At 40.2% G+C, this 24,467-nt stretch overlaps 1 protein-coding gene across 1 annotated transcript; it reads right to left on the reverse strand.

Moving 5' to 3' along the window:
* Window positions 1-748: 748 nt before the first annotated feature.
* On the reverse strand, window positions 749-23,472 carry CRTAM (cytotoxic and regulatory T cell molecule). The gene is made up of 10 exons (XM_024131350.1): window positions 23,427-23,472; window positions 16,614-16,760; window positions 14,224-14,376; window positions 12,330-12,470; window positions 10,660-10,821; window positions 6,065-6,145; window positions 3,940-4,023; window positions 2,626-2,772; window positions 957-1,047; window positions 749-758 (listed from the first exon to the last, which is right to left on the reverse strand). Exons 1-10 carry the CDS (start codon window positions 23,470-23,472, stop codon window positions 749-751), a joined length of 1,062 nt encoding a protein of 353 aa, XP_023987118.1.
* Between the last annotated feature and the right edge of the window lie 995 nt (window positions 23,473-24,467).

Here is a 24,467-nt window from a genome sequence, read left to right on the forward strand (position 1 = left end):
AGAAACACGCGTTGTACTACAACAGCCTCTATGCAGCTGACACACATTTTCCCCTCCCACATCCAGGTCTCGCACAGACCTCTCACTTGTGCCCCTCTTCCTGCTACTGCAGCTAGTCTTTCTTTCCGCTTCACACCCTGCTAGGTCAAAACCAAAAAAAAAAGCCAGAGGTGTTGTAAAAGAAATGCTTCTTACAAAGCCTCAATAAAACCAATAGGAACTAGTGGCAAAGCTCACTGCATTTTCTTGCAACTTTTGGCAGGTGGAATAAGTTAATTTGCATGGAGGAAACAATGGTTGGAAGGTGTAAGATTCTTGCTTTGCTATATTCCTAGCTTCTTTCTACTGGATTTTTTGTCCAGAGCACACACACACACACACACACACACAGACACACACAAACACACACACACAGAGTCTCCTTTTAGACTCTTCTTTTCATATTTTGCTTGAAGAATTGCAATGAAGTCATCCAAAAGACCTGAAACATTTCTGCTTGAATTAGTTAAGCCTTATATTCATTTGTTCAATACAAATTTATCCAGTACTCCATCTGTGCCAAGCCCCATGCTAGGATCTGGGGGTACACAGAGAGTAGATCCAGTTGGTTGCCACCTGGAGGTGTACTGTGGTAGCTAAATTAACACACCAAGCATGACAGTCTGGCGTGGGAAGTGCTTCACTGTAAAGGTGTATGTACGATACTGTGGCACACAGGAGGGTTCTACCTGTATGTGACAGCAAGGACTCAGGGATGGCTTCCCAAAGGGGCATACCTCCAGCTACCTGAGCTTAACTGCTACTTTTGGTTTTTTAAGAAGTATTTCCTCAAGTTCTACAAGATGATTTATGTGATTTGCTTTTTCTTGTGCTAAAAATCAAACTTTGATTTTTATTCTCCTCATTAAAGGCAACAAGTTAACCTCATTTTTCAAATCTCAGGTCACATAGTTGACTTACTTTGGCTATTTTTCTCTTGGGACGATGTTTCTTCATTATTTGACCTCGATCTGTAACTTTCTAGAGTGTGCTCTGAAATTTCATTTTCTGCAGGAAGAGAAAATTGTTATTGATTTCTGGTGCACAGAGCATCATCTGTATTCAGAAATGTACGTTTTGAGTAAGAGCATACCTGCTTTTATACCATAGTGGGCTTATCACTCCCTCCCCCATACCTCTTGTCCTCATTCGTTCAACAAATCGTTTTTTATTCTCTACTATGATTCCTGCAGGCACTGTGCCAGGCAGTATAAGAGCTGCGGAAGTCAAATGACCGCAGATTAGAATCAAGTACTGTCTTTTGGGAAGAAACAATTCCAGTACCCCTTAAAGAGGTATGGGGGCGAAGTGTCAACAGGAGATTTTGAAACAATAGTATGGCATTTGCCTATTGTGCAGATACAGCTGGAAAGCCAGACCCTGTGTTTAGGTATATTTATGATGAAAATGTTAGTGCATCTGAATATCTCGAGACTTTGACATTAAACCAGGAGAAGTGGTGCTTTTAAGAGGGTCATAGCCGTTCAAAGATGTAGTATTTTGCCATGGGACATCATGCTTTCTCTGTTACTGGAGGTATTCAAGCCGTATGTGGCTAAATCAGCAGTGTCCAAGATCACCGGAATGCAAGTCACGCGTGTAATTTAAAATTTTCTAGTGGCCCTGCTCAAAAAGTAAAAAGAAGCAGGTGAAATGAATGTGTTTTATTTAACTAGTAGATTCAATATACTATTATTAGACGTATTCGTGTGTGTGTGTGTGTGTGTGTGTGTGTGTGTGTGTGTGTACTGAGTCTTCAAAGTTGGGTGTGTGTTTTTTCCTTACAGCACCTCTCAAGAGCAACTAACCACAGTTCATATGCTGACTAGCCATATTGTGGCTACTGTATTGCAGCCCAGGTCTAAATAACCACTCAGAATTAGAGAGGGGATTTAATCCTGGCACACATTTAGGGAATGAATACAGCAGATGGTTATTCTGGGTAACTTCTAAGGTCCCTTCTGTTTCTGATATGTGTTGAGTCTGTATTTTAGTAGATATCTTCCATGCTAGCTAAATAATTTTGTTTTTGTTTCCAACAAAATAAACTTTTAAATCAGAATGCTTAGGGAAAATTACTAATGTATGGTTGACGGAGGCTGAGTGCATTCTTACAGAATAAGAATGGGACCCATAACAGTCTATTATATTCAACCTTTGATTGACCATTCCTAGAATAGGAGCTCCTTAAGAGCAGGGACTTGGTCTGTCTTGTTGGCAGATGTGTCCCCAGTGCCTGGAAGAGTGCCTGGTACACAGCAGGTGCTCAGTGAATGCTTATTGAATGAATGAATGAATGAATGAATATGCTATTTGGTATCTTTTTGTGGGTAGAAGACTCCACAGTTTAATGCCAATTCCTGGAGCTATTCTAGTTTCTCTTGGTCGTGCACTCTTTAACTATAGTTCCTGGAGAATCACGTCCTGTGTTTACTGCAAAACAAACAGTTGCTTATTTGAATGACAACACTCATCAAATAGGTAGTACAGCATTGAATGGAAAAGCTTTAACTGACAGAATTTCCCTTTGGGCTGGCCACTTGTTTGAGCATCTTGTAGCCTCCGTCAGGTTCTCTGCCCACTCACCTTTTTTCCATATGACGTGTGCTTTCCGAAGCTTCATGATGAAGAGCTGGATGACGATGAAGAGAATGAAAATGAGGAAGGACACAAGGGTCAGCAGCAGGATGCCGCTCTTCCTCCTCGTCAGTCCCACAAACTGACGATTCGCTTCTAGAAGGAAAATGAAAGGATTTTAGACAGTTCGAGGGCTTGTTTTTTTTGTCACTGAGGAATATACACAATATTTGCAAAATATAGTAGAGGCTAATACACAGCTGAGAGGAAGAGACGACAGAGAGCTTTACCCTGAGAGTAAAGAGATTCATGTCATTTATTCTCTGAAAACAAGCAAGCAGGGATACAAACAGACAAAGCAATTGTGTGGGGTGATTTGAAAAAGATTTTTAAGTTACATAGATATCGAGCTAGTTATTTTTCATTTCTAGCGGAAACGTGAGAATATTAAATTATAGTCAGGGGATTCAAATTAGATGTAAGGAATGAGTTTTCAGCAAAGTGTAGTTAAGTAGCAAGAGAGATTGTTAAGGAGTTTGTGAAACTATGCAAACAAAATGAAATTTCATTAATCTTGGCTAGGTTAAATGTGGTCCTCCATGAAGGCATCTGGAGATAAACCAGATGAGCTCTTAAAGATCCTTCTAGAATTCTGATTCTGTGGGTTCTAATTTTGCTAAATGTCATTCACGGTCCCTGTCACCCCAACCAACAAGCCATTGTGTGGACACACACACACACACACATACACACACACCCCCAAGAGGGAAGGATGTCACCAAGGTTTGGGGCCTATGTGATGCTTTGGACAAGCTGATTTTGTGGGAAAAAGTGCTGTTCAGTTTTTAGACATGTTGAATTTGAGGAGATGACAGAAAATTCAGCCAGAGATACGTGGGAAATGGACTGAAACAGGGACTAATGCTCTGGGGAATGTTCTGGAAAGGCAGGTATGGAAATCTTCTGCCTGGTGGCAACAGAAACAATCTTGGGAATGGAAAATCTCTTTAAGCATTAAGGCAATAACCAAGGATGGAGAAGTAAAATCAAATCTACCTAGAAGAAGTCAGAGGAGGAAGGGACATGAGCTAACGGACATGAGAAGGAGTGGTTAGCAAAAGTAACAGGACCAGGGAGAGTATGTCAAGGAAGCCAGGGAGACAACTAAGTAAAGGGACAGGGAGTGACTGACCAATAGAAAGGTCAAAAATAATGAGGACTGAAAAAGGCTATTGGATGTATTGATTAAGAGGTTAAAACATCAAGTGTTTATGCTAAATAAATAAGTGGTGGGAAAAAAAAAAAAGTGGTGGGAACACTTACCAGTGGCCAAGTGAGAGACTTGAGTGGTTTGTTCTTCCTCTTCCTCGTCAATCTCTGATGTACTAGAATCTTCCATTACTGCAACTAAGGTGAAAGTAAGACATGAGATATGCATATGACTATGTATGTGCTGTGTAGTGTGTATATATGCACAGAGTCATCCCACAGCAGCTTTGGAAACCAAATTAAGTGATCCTCATTAAAAAAACAACGAGGTCATTAGTTCATACTGACTTCTTCCAAAAATAGATGCAAATGGTCAGGATCAGCTTGCCTTTTTTTAAGGTAAATGTTTATTGAACACTACTCTGTGCCAGGCCTTAAACTGACCATTTGGTATATATTCCTTCTCACTACAGCTCTGAGCAAACAGAGGTTTTGAAGAGTTGAGTAAATTGTCTAAAGTCCTACAGCAAATAAGTGGCAGAGCCAATATTGAGACTCAGAACCCCAAATTTCAACCAGTATTTTATACTTCCTTCCTGAATCAGGCCTATCAGTTGAGACAGTTTTAGGGTGCTTCAGGATAGCAACTGAACACTGAAGAATGGCATCCCAGGCCTGATGGATAGAAAATCCATAGCCTGAAATGCACAAAGCAATGATTTTTATGTTGAAAATCAGCTCAGTTGTCATTCAAACCTATGCTTGCTTCCCCCTTGGAAGTGGGATGTACTATGATGATTTTTGCTAGGCAAGAGAAATTATAAAAATGAGATCTTTTTTTCCGATTTTGTTGTTTATCTTCCCTTTTTTTTTTCCTCTGCCGTCTCCTGGTTTTTAGCCCATTGCACAGCGCCACGATGTGGACCCCAAGGGGAATGAAACCACCCCTTCTATTGAAAATGGGTATTATTAACAGTAATAAAATTGTAGAAATTGAAAGCTGAAAGGAATTTTAGAAGCCATATTTCTTAAATCTTATATATGAAAAAGCAGAGGAGAAAATTGAGTTATTCAGTAGTGGTGTAAACCAATTTAAAGACAACTAGATTCTAAACATGTTTAAAAATATTGGATTATTAAAGCAAGTGAGGTGGCGGTTCCACTTCATAATATTTTCAGTTTCCATCGCCCTGCAGAAAAAGTATGTATGTATGTGTGGTACATATATACTTATCAGTGTTTAAAGAACCTAAACATTTACTTTTCAGAATTATTCACGATAAACATTTTTAAAATGTGATCTCATACTCAGAACTATGAACATGGTAGTGATATGAAAGCACTTCTTCCACCACATGACATTTTTATAGAGACACTATTTGAAACAGAAAGAGGACATATAGGAATTTATGCCTTTCTGGATGAGGCTTGTCTTGCTCAAAGCACCATGACAATGGCATGCATGCATTCATTCATCCATCCATTCACACTGCATTGTGTATCTGCTATTGCCAGGTACTATGCTAGGCAAGCTGATCCTGACCATTTGCAACTATTTTTGGAAGAAGTCAGTATGAACTAATGACCTCATTGTTGTTTTTTTAATGATACTATGCTAGGTAAAATACAAAGATAAGTTAAATATATGATCATTGCCCAGACCTAACCATCTAGTGCTTTACTGTCTAAAAAAGCTGGTATTATAATCCAGGTTTTCTAAATTCTTCTCCATTTATAGTTCAATCCTGTTATCAAAAACTATCTGAGTTCTTGACAACCAAGTAAGTGATGAGCCTTCAAGGGGGATTTTGTTGTTCAATGACAACACCAAAACTCTAGATTCTGCTTTTTGCTCTTTGTTGTTACCACGTCTTTATTATCTGTTTGGTCTGTTCTAGATGGAAAAACAAGTCTCCTATAAATGAATTCAGCATTGCCTTTTACCACAGAGGAATTCAAATGTCACAATTGTGTGTGTGTGTATGTGTGTGTGTGTGTGTGTGTGTGTGTGTGACAGAGAGAGAGAACTTACAAGGTGTTAGTTACTCTGAAGCCCATCCCACTAACTGATAGGGTACTTCTCCAGGTCACCATAAAGCTGGAGTCAGTTGCAAGGGGTCCTATATGGTCTTATTACAAATTAAAAGAAAAAAATGTTCCTAAAACTTAGAATTGGAAAAGTGACCTTCCCAAAGAGGCATGATTTTTTTTTAAAGTTTTAATGTTTTTTGATACTTACCGATACTAGTGGACTGCTGAGGGTCTTGAGAGGATGGAGAGCTTGTCCCCAGGGCAGCTGAAGCTGTCTCTTGATCAGTAACTAGGAAAGGGGAAAAACAAAATTCTGCAACTACAGAGAGCAATTTTACCCACATTGTGCTCAGTACAATAGGTTGGAGAATGTATTTGGCTGCTACCTGTTTGTGGAGGTCCTGCAGCAACCTCAGAATTATGTGTTCTGCAGTTCTTGCTCTGGTGTTTGAATCTGTGTCCCGCTGATTGTCCATCTGCTAAGCTGCCTGGCTTAGAAGTGCAGCAGGCTGGACCTCCGTGGAGTGGCACCTTCGGCAGTGGTGGGCATTCGCCGCCTTATCTGTATCCATCTACCTTCAATCCCTCTGTCTGTCTGCCTGTCTATCCAATCACATATCTACCTGCTTATTTATTAGGTGGCTTTGGAGTCAGTCTCAGACTGGCTTGAATTCCAGTGCTGCTCCTTCCCTGCTGCTGAGTGAGTTTGGACAAGATTCCTAATCTCTCAGATGCTCAGTTTTCTCTTACCTGTAAAATGGAGATACTAACACATGTACCTCTTGGAGTTTTTTGGTGAGAATAAATGATTTCATTTGTATAACATGTTTAGCACAACACCTGGCTATTTATTAAGCACAATGCTTACTAAATGCTATTGTATGATATGAAACAATGTTTAGGAATGTTTCCAGAGGTTCAGTTTAGCATAGATTTAGCCAGTCAATGAACAGGCCTGTAACCACGGAGCTTATAAAAATGGTGCCTATTAATTTACAAATATTGATACTGATATGTAATATCTCTATGGAATCTACAAGTGTTTCTCAGCCTTTTATTTAATCAAAGAATTTTCTCTGGTTTTGAAAATTATTTTCTTAATCAAACATTAAAATTTTTTGAAAACTATAAAAATGCCTGAATCACGTGCCAAGGGCTCTGAGAAAAGAACCACTTAGGAAACACTAGAGAAATAGTAATACAGATGATAAGTAAGCTCTGTGGCCACAAGGAAGCCAGAGAAAACTGAAGAAAGAGTGGAGCTGCTGGCAATGAAAAGAAGGAAAAGCTTGAAGGGAAGTCAAATAGAAGTGCTGGAAGCAAATTATAAGACGAGCATAATATGGCAACTACCGGGGACATGTGGAATAAAATTTGTCAGTCATGACTAAGGTCTAGAATAATGTATATTATGTGAATTCAGATAACCATATAGTTATGTACAAAACAGGTTATATATATTATATGCACTATATATACTATACACATTGTATATATTATGTATATGCCATAGTGTATATATACAATTGTGCATATATGTACAATAGTCTGTGTATATGTGTGCGTATATATATATATATATATATATATATATATACACACATGCATACACACACACTGGAGTTTGTATTTACTTTGATTTATCCTCTATTTAGCAAAACTGCTAAATAGATTCATTTAGACTGAATATTGTTTTGATTAAGTGGATACTGGTACATGATGATTTATCTCCCTGGTTGGTTAGAATGTTATAGACCTCTGCTATCCAATATGGTATCCACCAGCTATACTGATTATTTAAATTTAAATTAATAACAAGTAATATTAAAAATTTACTTCCTCGGTTGCACTAGCCACATTTCAAGTTAGAGTTTTGGAAAACCTGTATCCACCACTGTGAACTTGACAGGTTCCAAATATTTAGGCTTCTGATGAGATTAGTGATGATATTAATGACTGTGATTTTGTTACTGAAATGTGCCAACATTTGAAAGATTTGTATCAATCAATGAATCAATATTCTCCAAATGACCGAGGCATGATGTTAGGAATAGTGCCTGGATCATTTAAATAGCAAATTTGTTCGATTGATTTTAATGTAACAAGAGTATGAAAAGTTCATTGACATGGTTCGAGAGTCCACAGAGCAGCTAACCTTTAAGAAACTAACTCTTGTCGAGTTTTAGTGTAGCGTTGAAGAAGAGTATCCACAATTACCTGAAAAGGCTATTCAAATACTCTTCCCTTTTCCAACTTTGTGTGATTCTTAATATTTTTATGTAGTTTAAGCAAAACAACATATTGCAAGAGCTTGAATGCAGAAGTTATGAGAACCTATTTCTATTAAACCAGATAGTAAACAGATTTTTAAAATGTAAAACATGGGGCTTCCCTGGTGGTGCAGTGGTTGAGAGTCCGCCTGCCGATGCGGGGGACGCGGGTTCGCGCCCCGGTCCGGGAAGATCCCACATGCCGCGGAGCGGCTGGGCCCGTGAGCCATGGCCGCTGAGCCTGCGCGTCCGGAGCCTGTGCTCCGCGACGGGAGAGGCCACAACAGTGAGAGGCCCGCGTACAGCAAAAAATAAAAAATAAAAATAAAATGTAAAACAATGCCATTTTTCTATTTTTTTGGCATTGCAAAATATAGTTTTTTTCCATAAAAATATTCCATTTCTCTTTATATGAAGTAGGTTAATTCTTTTAAAAAATAAATACGTAAACATTGTTCCTACCGCGCAGAGTGTGGAGATGAGAGGGTCAGAATCCTTATTGTAAATATGTTCCTGAGCATCCTCAGCTAGCAAACTTTTACTGATCGGATTTCTATCATCTGTTGGTCAATGTAGGAGCTAGTCAAAGAGAAAAATTCATAGACAGTTGGAAGTACCAACAGGTGATCCAGGTGTTGTTCTGTGAACACTTACTGGGGATCTGGCAGTGGTGCTAAATAATAGACAATCAGATCATAAATAAAAGTCAAGTTTTAGCCTGTTATTATTATTAGAAACATTTTATGGCTATGATTTTTAGTCCTATAGAACTATGGCCATCAAGGAGGAGAAACTGTAATTTCCCCTTCAGCAGTAATTTTTGTAGATGGCTTGAACAATTGCTGACAAGTAAAAATATACTTTTTTGATATTGTTGGTTCTTTTATTTAAAATCCGAAAGTCTTTCAGAAGCATTTAGATAAATAAAGCCTCATTTTCTCTTTGGCGACCCTCTCACATTCCCCACGTGCTCCCTTCCACTGATGGGGGTGGAGGCTGGGGACCGGAATTAATGACAAAGAGGAAGGAGGGACTTCCCCGGCGGTCCAGTGGTTAAGACTCCGCCTTCCAATGCAGGGGGTGCAGGTTCAATCTCTGGTCCGGGAGGTAAGATCCCACATGCCTCACAGCCAAAAAACCAAAACATAAAACAGAAGCAATATTGTAACAAATTCAATAAAGACTAAAAATGGTCCACATAAAAAAAAAAAATCTTAAAAAAACCCCCAAAAACAAAGAGGTAGGAATATTTGCGTCAGGTTACAGTACAGCCTGGTCTGTGGGTACTTGAGTCTTCTAAACCCAGCTTCCTCAAGACCTGCTTTTGGTTTGATGAGAAAGTGAACGGTGGCGAGCACGGGGTAGTGAACGGGGAGCTGTTAGCCACAGCGCCAGTGCCCACAGGGCAGCATGACAGTTTTCCCACAGAGAGGTTCTCGTTAACAAGTGCCTTTCCTCATTGGTTAGTCCATTTGATAAAGAGCTTTTTCAACAAATGCACTGTCACCCAACAGCTTCCTCCTTCACTAGTGTGAGTGAATTCTTATCCTCCAGGAATCTCTTTTCTCACTGAGAAGAACTTTTATAAAGTAATGAAGGTCGGACTCTTATCAATGATAGATGTGTGATTCATGCTTCTTTTCTTTTTTTTTAAAGATTTTTTTGATGTGGACCATTTTTAAAGTCTTTATTGAATTTGCTTCTGTTTTATGTTTTGTTTTTTTTTTGGCTGTGAGGCATGTGGGATTTCAGCTCCCCGACCAGGAATCGAGCCCATACCCCCTGCATTGGAAGGCGAAGTCTTAACCACGGGACCGCCAGGGAAGTTCCCATGCTGCTTCAGAATAGGCTACTTCTTGGCTCAAAAAGTTTTATATAGTTTTTAAATTACTTCTTAAACTTTTGGTGAAGGAGTAAGAGAAGAGAGATTCTGAAAATGGAGGCAACTCCTCTTCACATTTAATGTTTGATGTTTTTTTTCTTTTAGTTTTTATTATTCTTATTTTTTGGTGTTCTGCTCAGAATATTAACATGGGTAAACTAAAATCTCCAAAACGGTTGTAACAAAATAAATCTAAAGCATAATCATGACTTAATGTGACTACATGAGTGTTATATTAACATAAAATGATATTGACAAGTTTAGATTTATTTCAGTTAATATTGTCTCCTTTTGGGTCAAGTACAGAGAGGTAGTATGCTTCACATGATCTCTCCAAACACATGACTGCAATAAAACTATTTAAGGTCAAGTTATGCCAGCCGTCATGATCAAAAAGCGACCATGACACTGTTTGCATATGGCACTCTGCTAGGCTTTCGGCACAACGGGGGTTCCTCTCAGTGTTGGAACAGTTGCAACCCTGTTGGCTAGTGGGAGACATTTCAATCATTAAAGGAATTTGCTATTAAAGAAAGCTTTGTTGACCTGAGCTCACTCTGAAGGACTTTTCCTAATCCATTTAATTTTGTTTGATAGTGTAATATTAAGGTGAATTTAAAATAATTAAAGACAGTCATTGGTGGTTCTCACCTAAATCTTCAAACCGGAAGGGGGCTACCAGTTTTCTTCCTTGCAGGCCTTTGTGTCGGATAATGCAGCTCACCGTTGAGTTTTTGCCGTATGTGTGGACTCTGAGTGTGCTGGTGCTATTACACGGCTTCCCATCAGTTTCATATTCATGGTGGGTTTCACCTATGGAGCAATTTAAAGAGGCATGTGAGGTTGTGGCTGTTTAATGCTGTTGGACGTGCTTGGGTCTCTGAGCGACCAACGGCCTTGACATCTTGGCAAACCTGTTAGACTTCTAACCTCACTCTAACTTCCCCCAGCAGCCTGGGACATGCTTGGCCCTAGTCCCAAAGAGAAGCAGATGAACAAGAGTGGATGTTTCTATAAACCCTACACTACTGGAAAAAAAAAAAAAATCCAAAGCTTATCATGTTTACACGGGAAAGATAGCCGAATGTTGTGAAACACAGAGACCCAAGGCCTTCTCAAGTTGAATGCATAAGGCAAATTAAAGGAGAGGTCCAGAATTGGCACTGGACTGAATCTGTGGTTACATAAAATCGAATGGAATGTCTGTTGAAATGTAAACAAACTAGAAATAGGTCCCAAGCACCACAGTTGGTTTTCCTGCTTCAGTTAAAAGGCTCAAAGCTTAGATTCTTTGTTACCAAAATATTTTTGTCTGTCGTGGGCTGTATGACATAGTACTCCACGGTATAAGCAAGTTCATATATGATCCAATTACATGTATTTATGTTAAATGTTTTTTTGTTTGTTTTTTGTTGTTGTTTTTTTGCGGTACGCGGGCCTCTCACCGTTGTGGCCTCTCCCGTTGCGGAGCACAGGCTCCGGACGCGCAGGCTCAGCGGCCATGGCTCATGGGCCCAGCCGCTCCGTGGCATGTGGGACCCTCCCGGACCGGGGCACGAACCCGCGTCCCCTGCATCGGCAGGCGGACTCTCAATCACTGCGCCACCAGGGAAGCCCCAGATGTATTTTTTAAAAATAAATTTATTTATTTATTTTTCTTTGCATTGGGTCTTCGTTGCTGCGCGCGGGCTTTCTCTAGATGCGGCGAGCGGGGGCTACTCTTGGCTACGGTGCGTGGGCTTCTCATTGCGGTGGCTTCTCTTGTTGCAGAGCACGGGCTCTAGGGCGTGCGGGCTTCAGTAGTTGTGGCACGCGGGCTCAGCACTTGTGGCTCGCCGGCTCTAGAGTGCAGGCTCAGTAGTTTTTGCTCTGCGGCATGTGGGATCTTCCCCTTCCCAGGGCTCAAACCCATGTCCCCAGCATTGGCAGGTGGATTCTTAACCACTGCGCCACCAGGGAAGTCCCCATTAAACATATTTTTAATTTTATGCCTGCTACAAAGTTTATGCTCAGAGGTAATAGCTATATTGTACCTTTTATTTTATGAAATGTTATGAAGCCATAATAAATATTCCATTTTAGTTTTCTACCTAGTTTTAAACAAAAACATGTAACCATGTTATTTGTGTAGAGGCTTTCAAGAGTAAGGCATGGTATTGATTGGTTAGTAAGGATAATTTGTCTTGAAACAACTGATGAAATATTGAATGGTGTTTTCTGGCCCCTTCTGCCACCAGAGGGTGCCAGAACATTGAAAAATTCCTTAGGCATATAAATAGGAAGGAAAACAAAGGAGGAAAGAGAACCATTTCTTCACTTACCTTGGAGCTCCATGTCATCCCCTAAGAGCCAGGTTATCCGTGGAGGAGGCTTACTTCTCACGGTGGAGCATTTCAGCAGGACATGTTCTTCTCCATTTTCCTTTCTAACGGAAACTTCCAAGGTTGGCGTGACAGGAGTTGCTAGAAGAAAATTGATTTTTCTTTGCTTAATTAGCTGGTCTATAGATATCAGCAAAGCACAGAGCCTAATAATCTGCAGGGATCATTGTAGGGGGTGGTCTAAATAATGGGCGTATTTTTTTACTTGACCTTTCTCAGAATATAGTTAAAGGGCTTTTAGGTACTTGTAAAGCTACTCTGGCTGTAATCAGAATGTTTGTCGCCCAGTGTGTGATTAGTCTCTAGAAATTCCCAGGCAGGCTTTGTTACAACAGTAATTATTAAACGTTATATATGAATGTATTTGGCTGGTAGAACACTAAGTGAGGAATAGAGGCTTGAATTCTAGTCCTGTCTCTGTCACCAACTATTGTAAGCGCTTGGGTAAATCCCACAACTTCTTGGTCTATCAGTTTCCTTGTCTGTGACATGAAGGAGCTGGTTTATGGTCTCGCTGTTTCAGGTCTAAACTTTCATGAGTCTAGGACTCACCTCAACGTACGTTACCTCTGTCCCCTCCTAACATCAAAGATGCATTTCTCTTATAAAGGGCCCACCAGCCCTTTTTCTTTCTACTCCTGTCTTGGAAATCCTTTTCAGTTAGGCTTACTGCTTCCTCTTCCCTATTCTACCTCACACTGTGGTCCAGAACTGCACTCTTTCATGTTGATTTACTCATCCATCTGCCATTGAGACATTATGAGGTCAGTTCCAAGTATGCACTAGTTGCCTTAGATGCTGGCAATACAAATAAGGAAAAGATAAGGCCCTCCAAGGAGCTATAGTCTGGTGATAGACTCAGCCCCTAAACTGTTAATTGAAAGGCCAAGTGTTAAGTGCAATGATAGCGGTAGGCATGGGGTGTTATGAGAGCTCAGTAGGGCACACAGTCAGTCTGAGCCCGAGTGGTATTTGGGGTGGCCAGTAGGGTGGGGAGAACGTGATCCCTAAGCTGAGTCACACTGGTTCTCAAAACCCCTAGGGAGCCACTTCTTCCTAGAGACTTAGTCACCATGCCTTTACTTTACGGCAGGTACCACACTCTAATAGTTCAAGAAGAGAAGTCTAAGAAATTCTTTGTGTGATATGTGGATTTATGTTATTTAGAGAGCAATAAAAAGCAATGTTTTTAATTGATCTGTTCTGCCACGAAAAGCAAAAAGGTAAAGATAGTAAGACTTACACTGAACGCAGCTGACCATCTGCGGAACTGAGCAAGTTCCAACCGATCGGCAGCTGTCCCTTCCTATCCGTGCCTCCCAACCCCACACCCACCCACCCGCAACAGACGAGAGGAACTTGTTTTGTAGAGAATGTGAGCTGATCGTCCAGTGCAGTTACATCTGAATTCATGCCATCTTAGGATATGCTGTCAGAAGTTTCTGCTTGATGTCCGTATGTGTTCTACGCCTTCCTAAACTAGTGTGCAAACTCCTTGTGGGCAGACATTGTGCCTAATTCGTCTTTGATTCTCTGCAGCCTAGCACAGCGCCTGACACAGAGTCACGGTTCATCCAGTACTAGTTTTCTTTCCTTTTAGTTCCCTGCAGAGAAAATTTAGTTGATGCCAAAGACAGATTTCACAAATTCACATTTTAGTCTGGGGCTTGCCACTCAAAATGCTGTTTTCCTTTCAACAATGATGGCAAGAGTGCCCAGGATATGCCTTGCTCTAGGCAACATTTTTTAACTAAAATATTAAGTTTTAAAATGATGTATCACGTTCCTAAGTATATTGTTCCCAGGCTGGGTTTACTGGCATTCAGGCACCTACCTAACACGATCACTTTCACTTCCTTTATTCTCACGGAGTTGCCGTAATGCAGACACTTGTACACACCTTCATCTTGCTGTGTTATATTCAGCACCCTGATGGAGAGCTGATTGGAGGAGTAATGAAGAAGCTGGTATTTGGAATTTTTTAAAGCTGTACAAGAGGGGAAAAGAGCTATTATGAGGAGAGATATCAGATGAATGCAGACTCTCAGTGGATTGATTATTCACAGAAATAGCTTTTGATTTTCACACTTTAAAGGAACAAATGTCCCATCTTTAACTGAGCTGCTTTCCAAATTCTGGTGTTGCCAGCTGGAGGCCTTGAATAGTTCGAAGTTAGTTTAGGAAATGAAATATTTTGATTCTAGGATCTGTGAAATAAGCAATTTGCTTTATTTGTGCTTGTAGGAAATTCAGAGCCCTATGCTGGCAAAGGGTTCAGGTTGCAGGAGGATATTAAATAATTTTTTTTTTACATTATGGAAAACACCCCACTAGGATTTACCTCTTTGAAATCTGATTCATTTGTGACTGTCTTGACACAGTGTACGTGAAGAATGGAAAATAAATGCACTGATATTCATTGCTCCAGCTAGGTGCTTATTATTTTTAATTTTTAAAAGTTCATTATTATTTGAAGTTTCCCAAAGATGACGACTTAGTCCTTCCAAATGTTTAAGGAATGGCCAAAACAAACAAACAAACCCCAACATAAAATCCCCCACAGCTCCAGAAAGTTCTAGCCAATAGCAAGTGTTCCTTTTGATTCTATCTTGACTTGGGATTTCCATCTCAGGTCAAAGGTCGCTTAGCAAATCAGAGGCTCCTTAAATGAGTGGTTTTATTTGACTCTTTTTTTCTAATGTTAAGATTTATAATGTGAACAAACCTAAAATAGTTAAATTGTGAATGGCTGACCAAGGAAGGTTGTTTCTCATCTGGAATAATTGTTGTGTGTCCTGGGACACTGATGTTACCTGAGCTGGAATTCAGGTGTTCTCAATCTCAGCACTACGGACGTTTGAGTCCATAATTCTTTGTTGGGAGGGGAGACTACACTGTGCATTATGAGATGTTTAGCAGCATCCCTACTCACTAGAGTCCAGATGCCCTGGCCTCTCCCCAGTTATAACAACCAAAGCTATCTCCAGACATTGCCAAATGTCCCCCGGAGGGCAAAAAGTACCCTTCGTCGAGAACCATCGAGCTAGATCAAGGCATCCTGTTGCAGAAATTTGAGAACGTCCATCTTCTCCCAGTTTACCCAAAACAAAGCAACAGAAAGCATTATTTCACAGAATTCTCTCTGCTTAAATTCTCCTCTCAGAACTTTTAACAATTAATATCTACTTAGTCTATCGGAATCTAGTTGATTTAGCTTAAAATAATATAGTTATTTTACATCGAACCTGTCAATACTTAATAACATTTTCAAAGCACATCAAATTTTTTTAGAGGCTCTGCTTTTGTAAAGCAGAATGAAATTTGCTGTGTTGGAGACTTTTCCAAACATTTGACAGTTAGGAGTATCAAATGGAGATATAAAATGGTTTCATAAAGGGGAGGGTTTCATAAAATCCTGCCCAAAGAGATGAACTAAATAGACTTTTAAAAATCCTTTCCCACAAGAAAAAAAAAAAATGTAACGACATGAGGTGACAGATCCTAGCTAAACTTATTGTGGTACCATTTTCCAATGTATACATATATCAAATCATTATGTTGTACACATTAAACTAATACAATGTTGTATGTCGATTATATCTTAATAAAATTGGGGAAAAAAAAAGAGTCCTCTTGCATCTCAGGCATCCAAGACTCAACGTGTATTTCTGAGAGCGGAAAATTGCCCTCCTTTTCAAAGTAATACGTCCTGTCAATTCCTATCGCCTAGTGATCTAAAGGTTTTGTTAAGACCAACAAGAGAAGGGGAACCATCTGGAAGAGGCTTTGAGATGTGGCTTTGGCTTGCTCAGATGGAAAACAAAGCAGCTGGCTCCAGATGTGGGGTGATGTGTTGGCTGCCTGAGGACCAAAGGGCCCCCAGTCTGTCAGTCTGCTACCCGTCTGTCGTCGTGCTGTTGGTGGTTTTCATGGTCGCTGAGAGTCAAAAAGTGACATGGGGGTGATGTGGGATGATGGAAACATACTTTGTCATTTGAGCCCCCTTTACCAACCATTTTGGTGGGGTTTCCATTTCAGACTTCCTGTCAGAAAAAGCAGCCGCGTGTGAAGTAACAGGCCTCTGGGTGCTATTTACCTGTCACAGTGGGTGGAGCCAAGCCCACCGTCTGGGTGACTCATGCCTGCTTTCTGTCCCACCAACCTGTCTGTCTGGAAAATCCCTCAGGTTGAGATCTGGCGGTGATTTACTCTTCCTTCACTTACCGGGATGCTCGCTGAAGAAAATGGTGAAACCCGACGGGGCCAGCCACTGCAGGGAGGTGGTCTCCGCCTGAGAAATGACACACGTTAGAGTGAGTGTCTGGCCTTCCTCCAGGGTGGCGGTTTCCATGTGGTTGGTCCGAAAGGCCTCTGCAGAGGAAGAGAATTGGGGACAGTCAGGCTGGCACGGGCCACACCGCTCCCGAGCTGAGGCAGGGGTTTAGACTCAATGCAACCTCATTAATCATTTGGTCATTCGCTACACATTTCTTAGAGAAACAAAACGTAAGTCAACATCAAAAAATGTGAGGGAGGGAGGGAACGCAGTGTTCCGGGGTTAGTAAAGACGTCTCTCTCTGAATGAAGGGGTGGGTTTTGATGGGAAGAAAGTTGAACGTCTATTAGGCATTTGCCCTGCCATATGCTGGGAATTGTGTCTTCCCTGTTACCAATATTTAACGTAACTTTCAAGCTAACCCTCTAGAGGAAGAATTATTTTGCTCACTTGACGATGAGGGAGTAGAGGCTCAAGGTCATAGAGGTCCTGGGGCTGGCATCCGTGCCCACGTGTGCAGGCTTGCAAGCCCATGCTCATGTAACTAGGTCAGGCTACCTAAGTGATGAGATCCCGGAAAACTCAGCCTTTCTGGACTCTGTTTATACAGCAGGCGACTTGTGTCTTCAAGTACAAATTAGGGGTCTTGGATTCTAAGAAAGAATGTTATTTCCCATCGGGCTCTTGCGAATTATGGAGCTGCCCATCACGGTGAGTAGGTACGCCCCACCCACAGAAGAGCTTCTCCACCAGAGGGAAGATGTTCTCGGAGCTCTTCCGATTTAATATTCCACAGCAGCGCTTTCCCCAGGCAGACCTGAGAGTCTAATTTCCCTAAATCACAAACCCCAGAGAATGAGAAACAATTGGTTCTAAGCAGTTACAAAGTTATCCTCCCAAAAAAGAAACTGATAGAAAAATAAATTGGCTTTACTGCCGATTTGGCACATTTATTGCCATTTGTCAGTTCTTCAAGTTTTAAATTACAAATTTTTTTTTTCCTGAGGACGAGACAATTCTTATCAGTGAAAGTACCAAACACTTCCATAAACAGAATACCGTGGGGTTATAAAATATGAACAGCAAAGGCAATGAGTTTTACTGCATCATCTTAAACCTTAAAAAAAAAAAAGAAATAAAAAAAGAGAAGCAAGAAGGGAGTTTATTTCCTTGTGATAAATTTCAAATATTAGGAAAAGCGCTTTGGAGAGCTCTGGGAATTAATTGGTGCAGACTTTTTAGTTTGTTCCATTCCTAGGTCATTAATTTAAACCTAGCCTCCGGCAATAAGAACCCAGAATTACTGTATTGTATTCATATTGACTTTCATGGGAAAACAGTTTGTTTGAGTCCTAATGGAAAAACACTCATATCATCAGCCAATACTATGATGAACAACAAAGAATCAATAAAAAGAGATTATTTTCAAAAAAGCATTGAGTCATAGGCCAGAATTCTGCTTAGGCAGGTCATTTGGAAATATTCTCATCTATAAAATCAACCTATAATCGAGTAATAAGGCTAATATTAGTAGAGATGCTTTGAAATGACAGTGGAATTTCTTCCAAGGTTAAGCAACTTTTGAACCAAGAAGTTGAATCTAGACCTAAATTGCATTGCTTCGTTCCATTATGATTCTTGCTTTACTCTCTAGTTCTCGTGCATTATCTTGCTTCCCACAAACAGACTGAAGTTTCAAGAGGGCAATAACTATGTTTTCTATTTCTCTAAAATTCATTCCTTACAGAAACTCTCACAGTGTGAGCTTGGAGAGTAATGGTTTAATGCCAGCTTTCATGATGACACTATAATGCAGGCAATGGATAGATATCTATGCTCTCCTATTGTTAGTAAGAATACTGAGGGGCAGGAGGGAAGTTACTACATAAATAAATGATAGAATAAAAACTAGTGTTAAGCAACATCCCCTGATTTCAATCCTTCGGGCCAGAAATTGACACTTAGAAGTTTTGCCAATGTTCTCACCTTTGGTAAAATGATTGTCTAGACAGGAAGCCCACATTCGGGGAGAAGGGAGTGGCGAGATTTGTCTGCTGCCTGTTTATGAATTAATGTTTCCCATTTTAAAGGTGTATATCATCATTGTCTCTTTCTTGGGATGCATGCTTATGAATTAAATAATGTCATTTGATTCACACAGTGTCTTAAAAATTGTACTGAAAGGTAGTATGGCTTTTTAGCATATGCTAAAGAATTTTATCTCCCAAGATGAGTGTTTGCTCTTGCCTTTGAGAATTCAGGATCAGGCTGCTGACCACAAGAACAGGTGCCTGAGTTCCAGATGGAAAGGGCTGTGTTTGAGGCATAGAATACTAGTCGTTTCCTCTACTCTTGGCTCCTAGCCTTGCTTTTGGCTTTATAAGCCTACTTATCTTGCAGTGCTGTCATGTAGACCGCGTGTTTGATTCAGAGACAGGAAATCATTGTAGAAGGGAAGACTAGCCCAGTGAGAAGCCACTGAGCCACACTGCTTCAGTGGTAGTGCTTAAAAATATTGTCTAATGTGTCTAAGTCACGTCAAAGGGTAGAGGAGGAGCACGGTGGGTACCTAAAGTTTTGATGGCACGTCTTCTAAGAAAAGAGTTCCCCGTGATCCTCTTGTTGCCATTGAAAACTACAGTGGAACTCGTCTTTAAAATCTTTTTTCACCTAAGTTAAGAGTCAAACTTTCACCTTCTTGGTCAGAGGGATGGGGTGAGGGGTATCTTCTTTGCTCACCACTTCCTCCCCTACAGGTTCTAAAGACATGTCTCTCCTTATTCACCCTTAGGCTTTCTAGCGTAGACCCTGAGTACCCTGTGCCTACTTGCTAATTCTCCCTGTGTCTGGGCTTCAGACTTCTCACCCACAAACGAGCCCGACGTGACTCCCAAATTCTGGACATACAGAGCTTGACAATGAATCGCTGTGATGTCTCTCCTGGAAGGTCACCACTCACTGCTGGTAAGTCATGTTTACTGAGTGGATTATTGACTGCTGGGCTTGGTCGTTATCTCCACGACTGGGTTTATCCATCCATGCACAGCCATGTGTTCCGAGGCCACTAGTTAAGTCTGGAGCTATAGATTGTGACTGTGTGACTGGTTTATACCTGGAAGGGGAACCCGTGACCTTCACCATCATCTCCAACCCCCACCGCGTGAACCAATTGTCCTATGAGTGGAATGGCTTCGCGCCAAAGTACGCGTGACCGACCCTTAAGCTGAAGGGCAAGCAGCAGCCACAGCTACCTACCAAAGCACCCTTAGATAAAACCTGTGCAGTTCCTAAGAGTCCTTGGTTTTTCTGAAGGTTTGGGGAGTTGCAGTGTGTCCACCCTACTCTAGGTCATCATGGCAGACTGAAGAAAGAGTAAGATATTCTTTCTTTTTCTTAGTAGCCCAGTTATTGCATGCAGTAACTTTTAAAACTCCAGAAGAGAGCCAGTCTGTCCCGCAAGGACCCCGAATTCAACACGTCCAGTTGGAATTCATCATTTGTACTGTCCCTTGTGCTCCACACACACCAAACACAGACACACCACCTGCTCCGTTCTGGTAGTTTCCTGTCATCAGTGTCACCCCAAGCCACTGCATGCCGGGTATCTGAAAGGCACCCCAGCCTCTTCCCTCTCCAAAACATCTCTTTAATCAATTCATTCCTCTTTTTTTCACTACTATCACTGCCTCCATTGTTTCTTTCTTGGGCCATTGCAATAACCTCCTTCTAGCCTCCACCCCCTCTCATTTATCATCCTCGTCTGCTTCAGAATTACAGTTTAAATGTATAAATTTGATCGTTTGATTCCTTCATGAGAATATTTGCTATGGCTCCCTGTAAGAATCAGGCCAAAATTCCAGATAACTTGACTCCCATCTTTTCCTCCAGTATCGTCCCTTCCAGACGCTCCATGCAAATAGCTACTTGCTGTTTCCAGAAAGTTCCAGGCTCAAGAAGATACTTTGCCTTTGTCCATGCTGTTCTCAGCCTAGAATGCCTTTCTTAGCTCCTTCAAGGCGTTAAGTCAAATTACACCACTTTTGTCAAAGCTGCCCAACCAGCATTTAGCCTCTCCCTCCCCTCAGGAACCTCCTCTCTCCTCCAGATCCCCAAAGGCTTCGAATAAACTCCTCTTATAGCACTTCACACATTACTTTTTTGGTTACAGGTATGTCTCTGGATAGATTACAGACTCCTCATACACAAGTTGTTTGCTAGTCATTTATTTTATATTCCCAGGGCCTAACACAAAGTAACATTTTTAAGTATTTGTTCAATCAATGGCTAATCATAAGTAAATGTATATACTCAGTAATAAATATTTTAATAGGGTGCTTATTTTGTTATGTTAAATAATAAAGATGAGCTAGGTTAAAACCAGAGACACACAGTGAGTTAATTCTCAAACCAGAGCTGTATTTGCTTGGCTCTTATGAGGTTAACCCAGGCAAAATATGCTTTGGTTCAGATCATTACAAAAAGGCATTATTATTATGCTTTAGATAGATTTGATAGAGAAAATTACGAGTGTGAAAATGAATCAGACTTTCTCAAAATCAAATTATTTCCAGTATAGCTTTAAAGAATCTGTCTCAACAACATGTCAGTAAATGGATGACTCTTTCCTGGTCAAAGGAAGTATCAGGAGGACCCTACTCAATTTGCAGCTGTTCTTTGCTTCCTGCATCCTACTCTCCACTAAACAACCAGAATAGAGGGTGCAAATTGGTAGATTTTCATCATCTACAATATAGGTGAATGGGAAGAATTTGAAAAATTCTCCATTCTTACTGTGTTTTACCCACCCTAGGGGCTGCCAGTAGGAGCCTTGAAAAGAGGGCAGGCTCCAAGATTATGGGACATTTTTTTTTTTTTTTTTTTTGGGCTGTAAGTTTTTGGCACCCATAGAAGTTGTGCAGTGGAAGGTGTAGTGATCTTCCTATAATTCAATTAGCTAAAAGCAGCTGGCCATTTATGTTGCCCAAACTGCTGATTTGCTGCCTTTTTGCTGATAAGAAAGCAACATGGTCAGCTCCTTTCCTGTTTGGAACTCTGATGGGCATGAGTAAGCTTAGGATAGAGTGGGCAGTTGGTTTCCAAATACCATCCAGCCTAGATGCTCTCTGGCTGGCCCTCTGGATGAGGTTTCAGTTTGGGATTTTTCAAGAATGAATCTTCCAAATTGTGTAAATTGTAGCTTTCAAATTTTTGATCCACATTAAGAAACACATTTTCTATCACAACCCAATACACAAACACTCACTGAAAACTTTCATGAGATAATACTTTTACTATGTGCTTTGCTGATACTTACATTGTCATTTACTAGCTGTGAAAACTTGGGCAGGTTATCTAATTTCTTATAATCTCAATTTTATCATATGTAAATTAGGGATCTGAATACCTCCCTCAGTATTTTTGCTAGGATAAATGAAATAACATAAAGTACTCAGCACTGTGCACAATACAATAAATATACTTCTCCCCTTTCTTTATAAAGAGTATTTGAATAATTTATATCCTAAAAGATTTATCTTAGGTTTGCCTTAGGACATGATTATTGCAGTTTTCTATTTAAAACATTATTTCTGTGTGGTATTTTTATAAGGGAATAACTCGAGTCCTGAAAAAGTGAAGGTCATTTAAAGGCTTTAAACTTTGGAATAATTGAAAGCATTCTAATTTTAGTCATCTAAATGTACTTTTTCTGAAGGTATTAGCTCTTCTTCAAGACACTTATTGAAGAAACTATTATTTATTACAAAAATTGAATCTTTATTAAGTGCCTCAGGATGCAGGGACCAAAAAAGAGGGCACTAATTGAAGTGTATAAGATAGGAAATTGAAGTACTATGTAAAATAGGACATCTAGTTTTTAAAAATACTATTCTTCAGATGCAGTTCTGTGGTGAATGAAGATTTAGAAGGACAGCGGCTTTACTTAGAACACAACAATACATTCAATTTTGGAAACAAACATTCAACAAGCAAGCAACACTGTATATGTGTAATTTCCTTTGCAAGAAAATGATACAAGTTGCAATCAGAGATTCAGGAACAATACAGCCTGCCCCCACTTTTGGGTAGGAATAATTTGACCTGTGCTAAAAAGGTAACTCTGTCTTTCTTTAATGTTCAAAACACTACATTAGAATTAAGCATCAGAAAATCACATTTGAAAATTATGATGAAATGTAAAGTATAACTGACTCAAAAAATAAGCACAAAGTTTTCACTGGGATCATTATGATCTGAACGAATTAAGAGTTATATAGCACTTTGCCACTTTCAAAGTACTTTCACATTTGAAATTTGATCCTTATAACAATCTAGAGTTTGGTAGATCAAACATTGTTATCATCTTCATTTCAAGATGTGGAAACTGTTTCAGAGAAATTAACTTATTTGGCTAAGGCTTATACAACAAGGAAGTTTTTAAAAATCCCAAACAGATGCCCTTTCAACTGGTATACCCTTAAAAGACAGAGCCAATAAGCGTGTTACACTTTGCCATAACACAGATTCCACAGAGACACAGACTACAATGACCCTTTCTAGACCCTGTAGCCACTGAACAAGAGATTCAGTAAATCCAGTAACACCCCTCAGATATGTGATTTCGGCGTGGTGTGGAAAGGGGCAGATTTCCCTGAGCTGTTTCTGCAGTTGGTCCTCCGTGAGAGCAGTTGACTGACTGGTAGATAATGTGCCCAAACATTAGGTCAACTGAACATCAAAAAACATTAGCTCTAAGTCCTTACCTTGTAAGGGGAACCAAGCCAGCAAGCTGCAAAGCCTCCACCACATATTGTGCTGTGCTGCTGTCACACTTTGTCAACTTCCTCTGGATTCTGAAATAAATAGAGCAGACTGGTTTCTTTTGAAAGGGGGAGGCAGTGGCTCTGTGACCTCATGTGTCTCACCTCCTCCATCAGCTCTGGAAGCCCCCTCTTAGTTAGCTGCCCCCAAAATACCTCCCGGTGGAACATTTAGGGGACCACATGTGTCACCTCGATTGTGGAGAGGGGTGAGTGATGTGTTGGTGGCACAAATCTTTCTACTGCACGTGGGTAGTCCTGGTAAGTCAACTAGTTGCAGGGCTTTTGGGGAGAGGAGGGAGTGCAAGAGATATTAAAATGTTCCTGTGTAGTGACGTCACCTTGTTTTCACTTTTCTAGTTTATTAAACAATTAAAATTAGGCAATTTTTGCTGAACCCTTGTGAATATATTTCTAACTCTGGAAACAATTTCTAATGGTTATCAGGGGACAGAGTTCGCTAAATCACAGATTTACTCATTTAAAAAATCTGTGTATCCATCCACCCAGCCATCCACCCGTCTGTCATTCATCCAGCATCCATCTCTTTATTTATCTAGCCATCTAGTATGCACCGCTCTAAGATATGATCAGATATGAAAGATAAAGCCTTGTGTTTAAGGAGAATATGATCTTAGTGGGGGTGAGAGTATGCAAATGAACAATTTTTGGTATTCTCATTTACTGGACAAATTGAGATAGACTTTATTTCATTTTTCTGGGGACACACACAAAATACAGGTAGACTTATGTTTAGAAAATAGAGGTTAGTCTGCAATGTTTAGAAAATTGTAAAGGAAATAATATTTACTGGTTCTAATTGAAATTAGTGTTAGTACTCTTAAATGTGTTGATAGTTTGGGTAGGGAACATTATATCCATCAAAAATGTCTTTCAAATATTTTACCTATTTTAACAGGTAGAAAGAGAGTAAAAAACTGAGAGAAATATTGTTTCCTTGTAGAGTTTAGCAGGATATAATGT

The sequence above is a fragment of the Physeter macrocephalus genome, chromosome 16 (assembly GCF_002837175.3).
Source record: "Physeter macrocephalus isolate SW-GA chromosome 16, ASM283717v5, whole genome shotgun sequence".
Taxonomy (NCBI): domain Eukaryota; kingdom Metazoa; phylum Chordata; class Mammalia; order Artiodactyla; family Physeteridae; genus Physeter; species Physeter macrocephalus.

Coding starts and splice junctions, on each gene's coding strand:
- CRTAM (XM_024131350.1), bottom strand. CDS start 23,472: ATGTGGTGGAGGCTTTGCAGCTTGCTGGCTTGGTTCCCCTTACAAG. Junction 14,377..16,613: donor TTTCTTCAGCGAGCATCCCG/GTAAGTGAAGGA, acceptor CCTCTTGTACAG/CTTTAAAAAATTCCAAATAC. Junction 1,048..2,625: donor ACACGTCATATGGAAAAAAG/GTGAGTGGGCAG, acceptor CTCTTCCTGCAG/AAAATGAAATTTCAGAGCAC.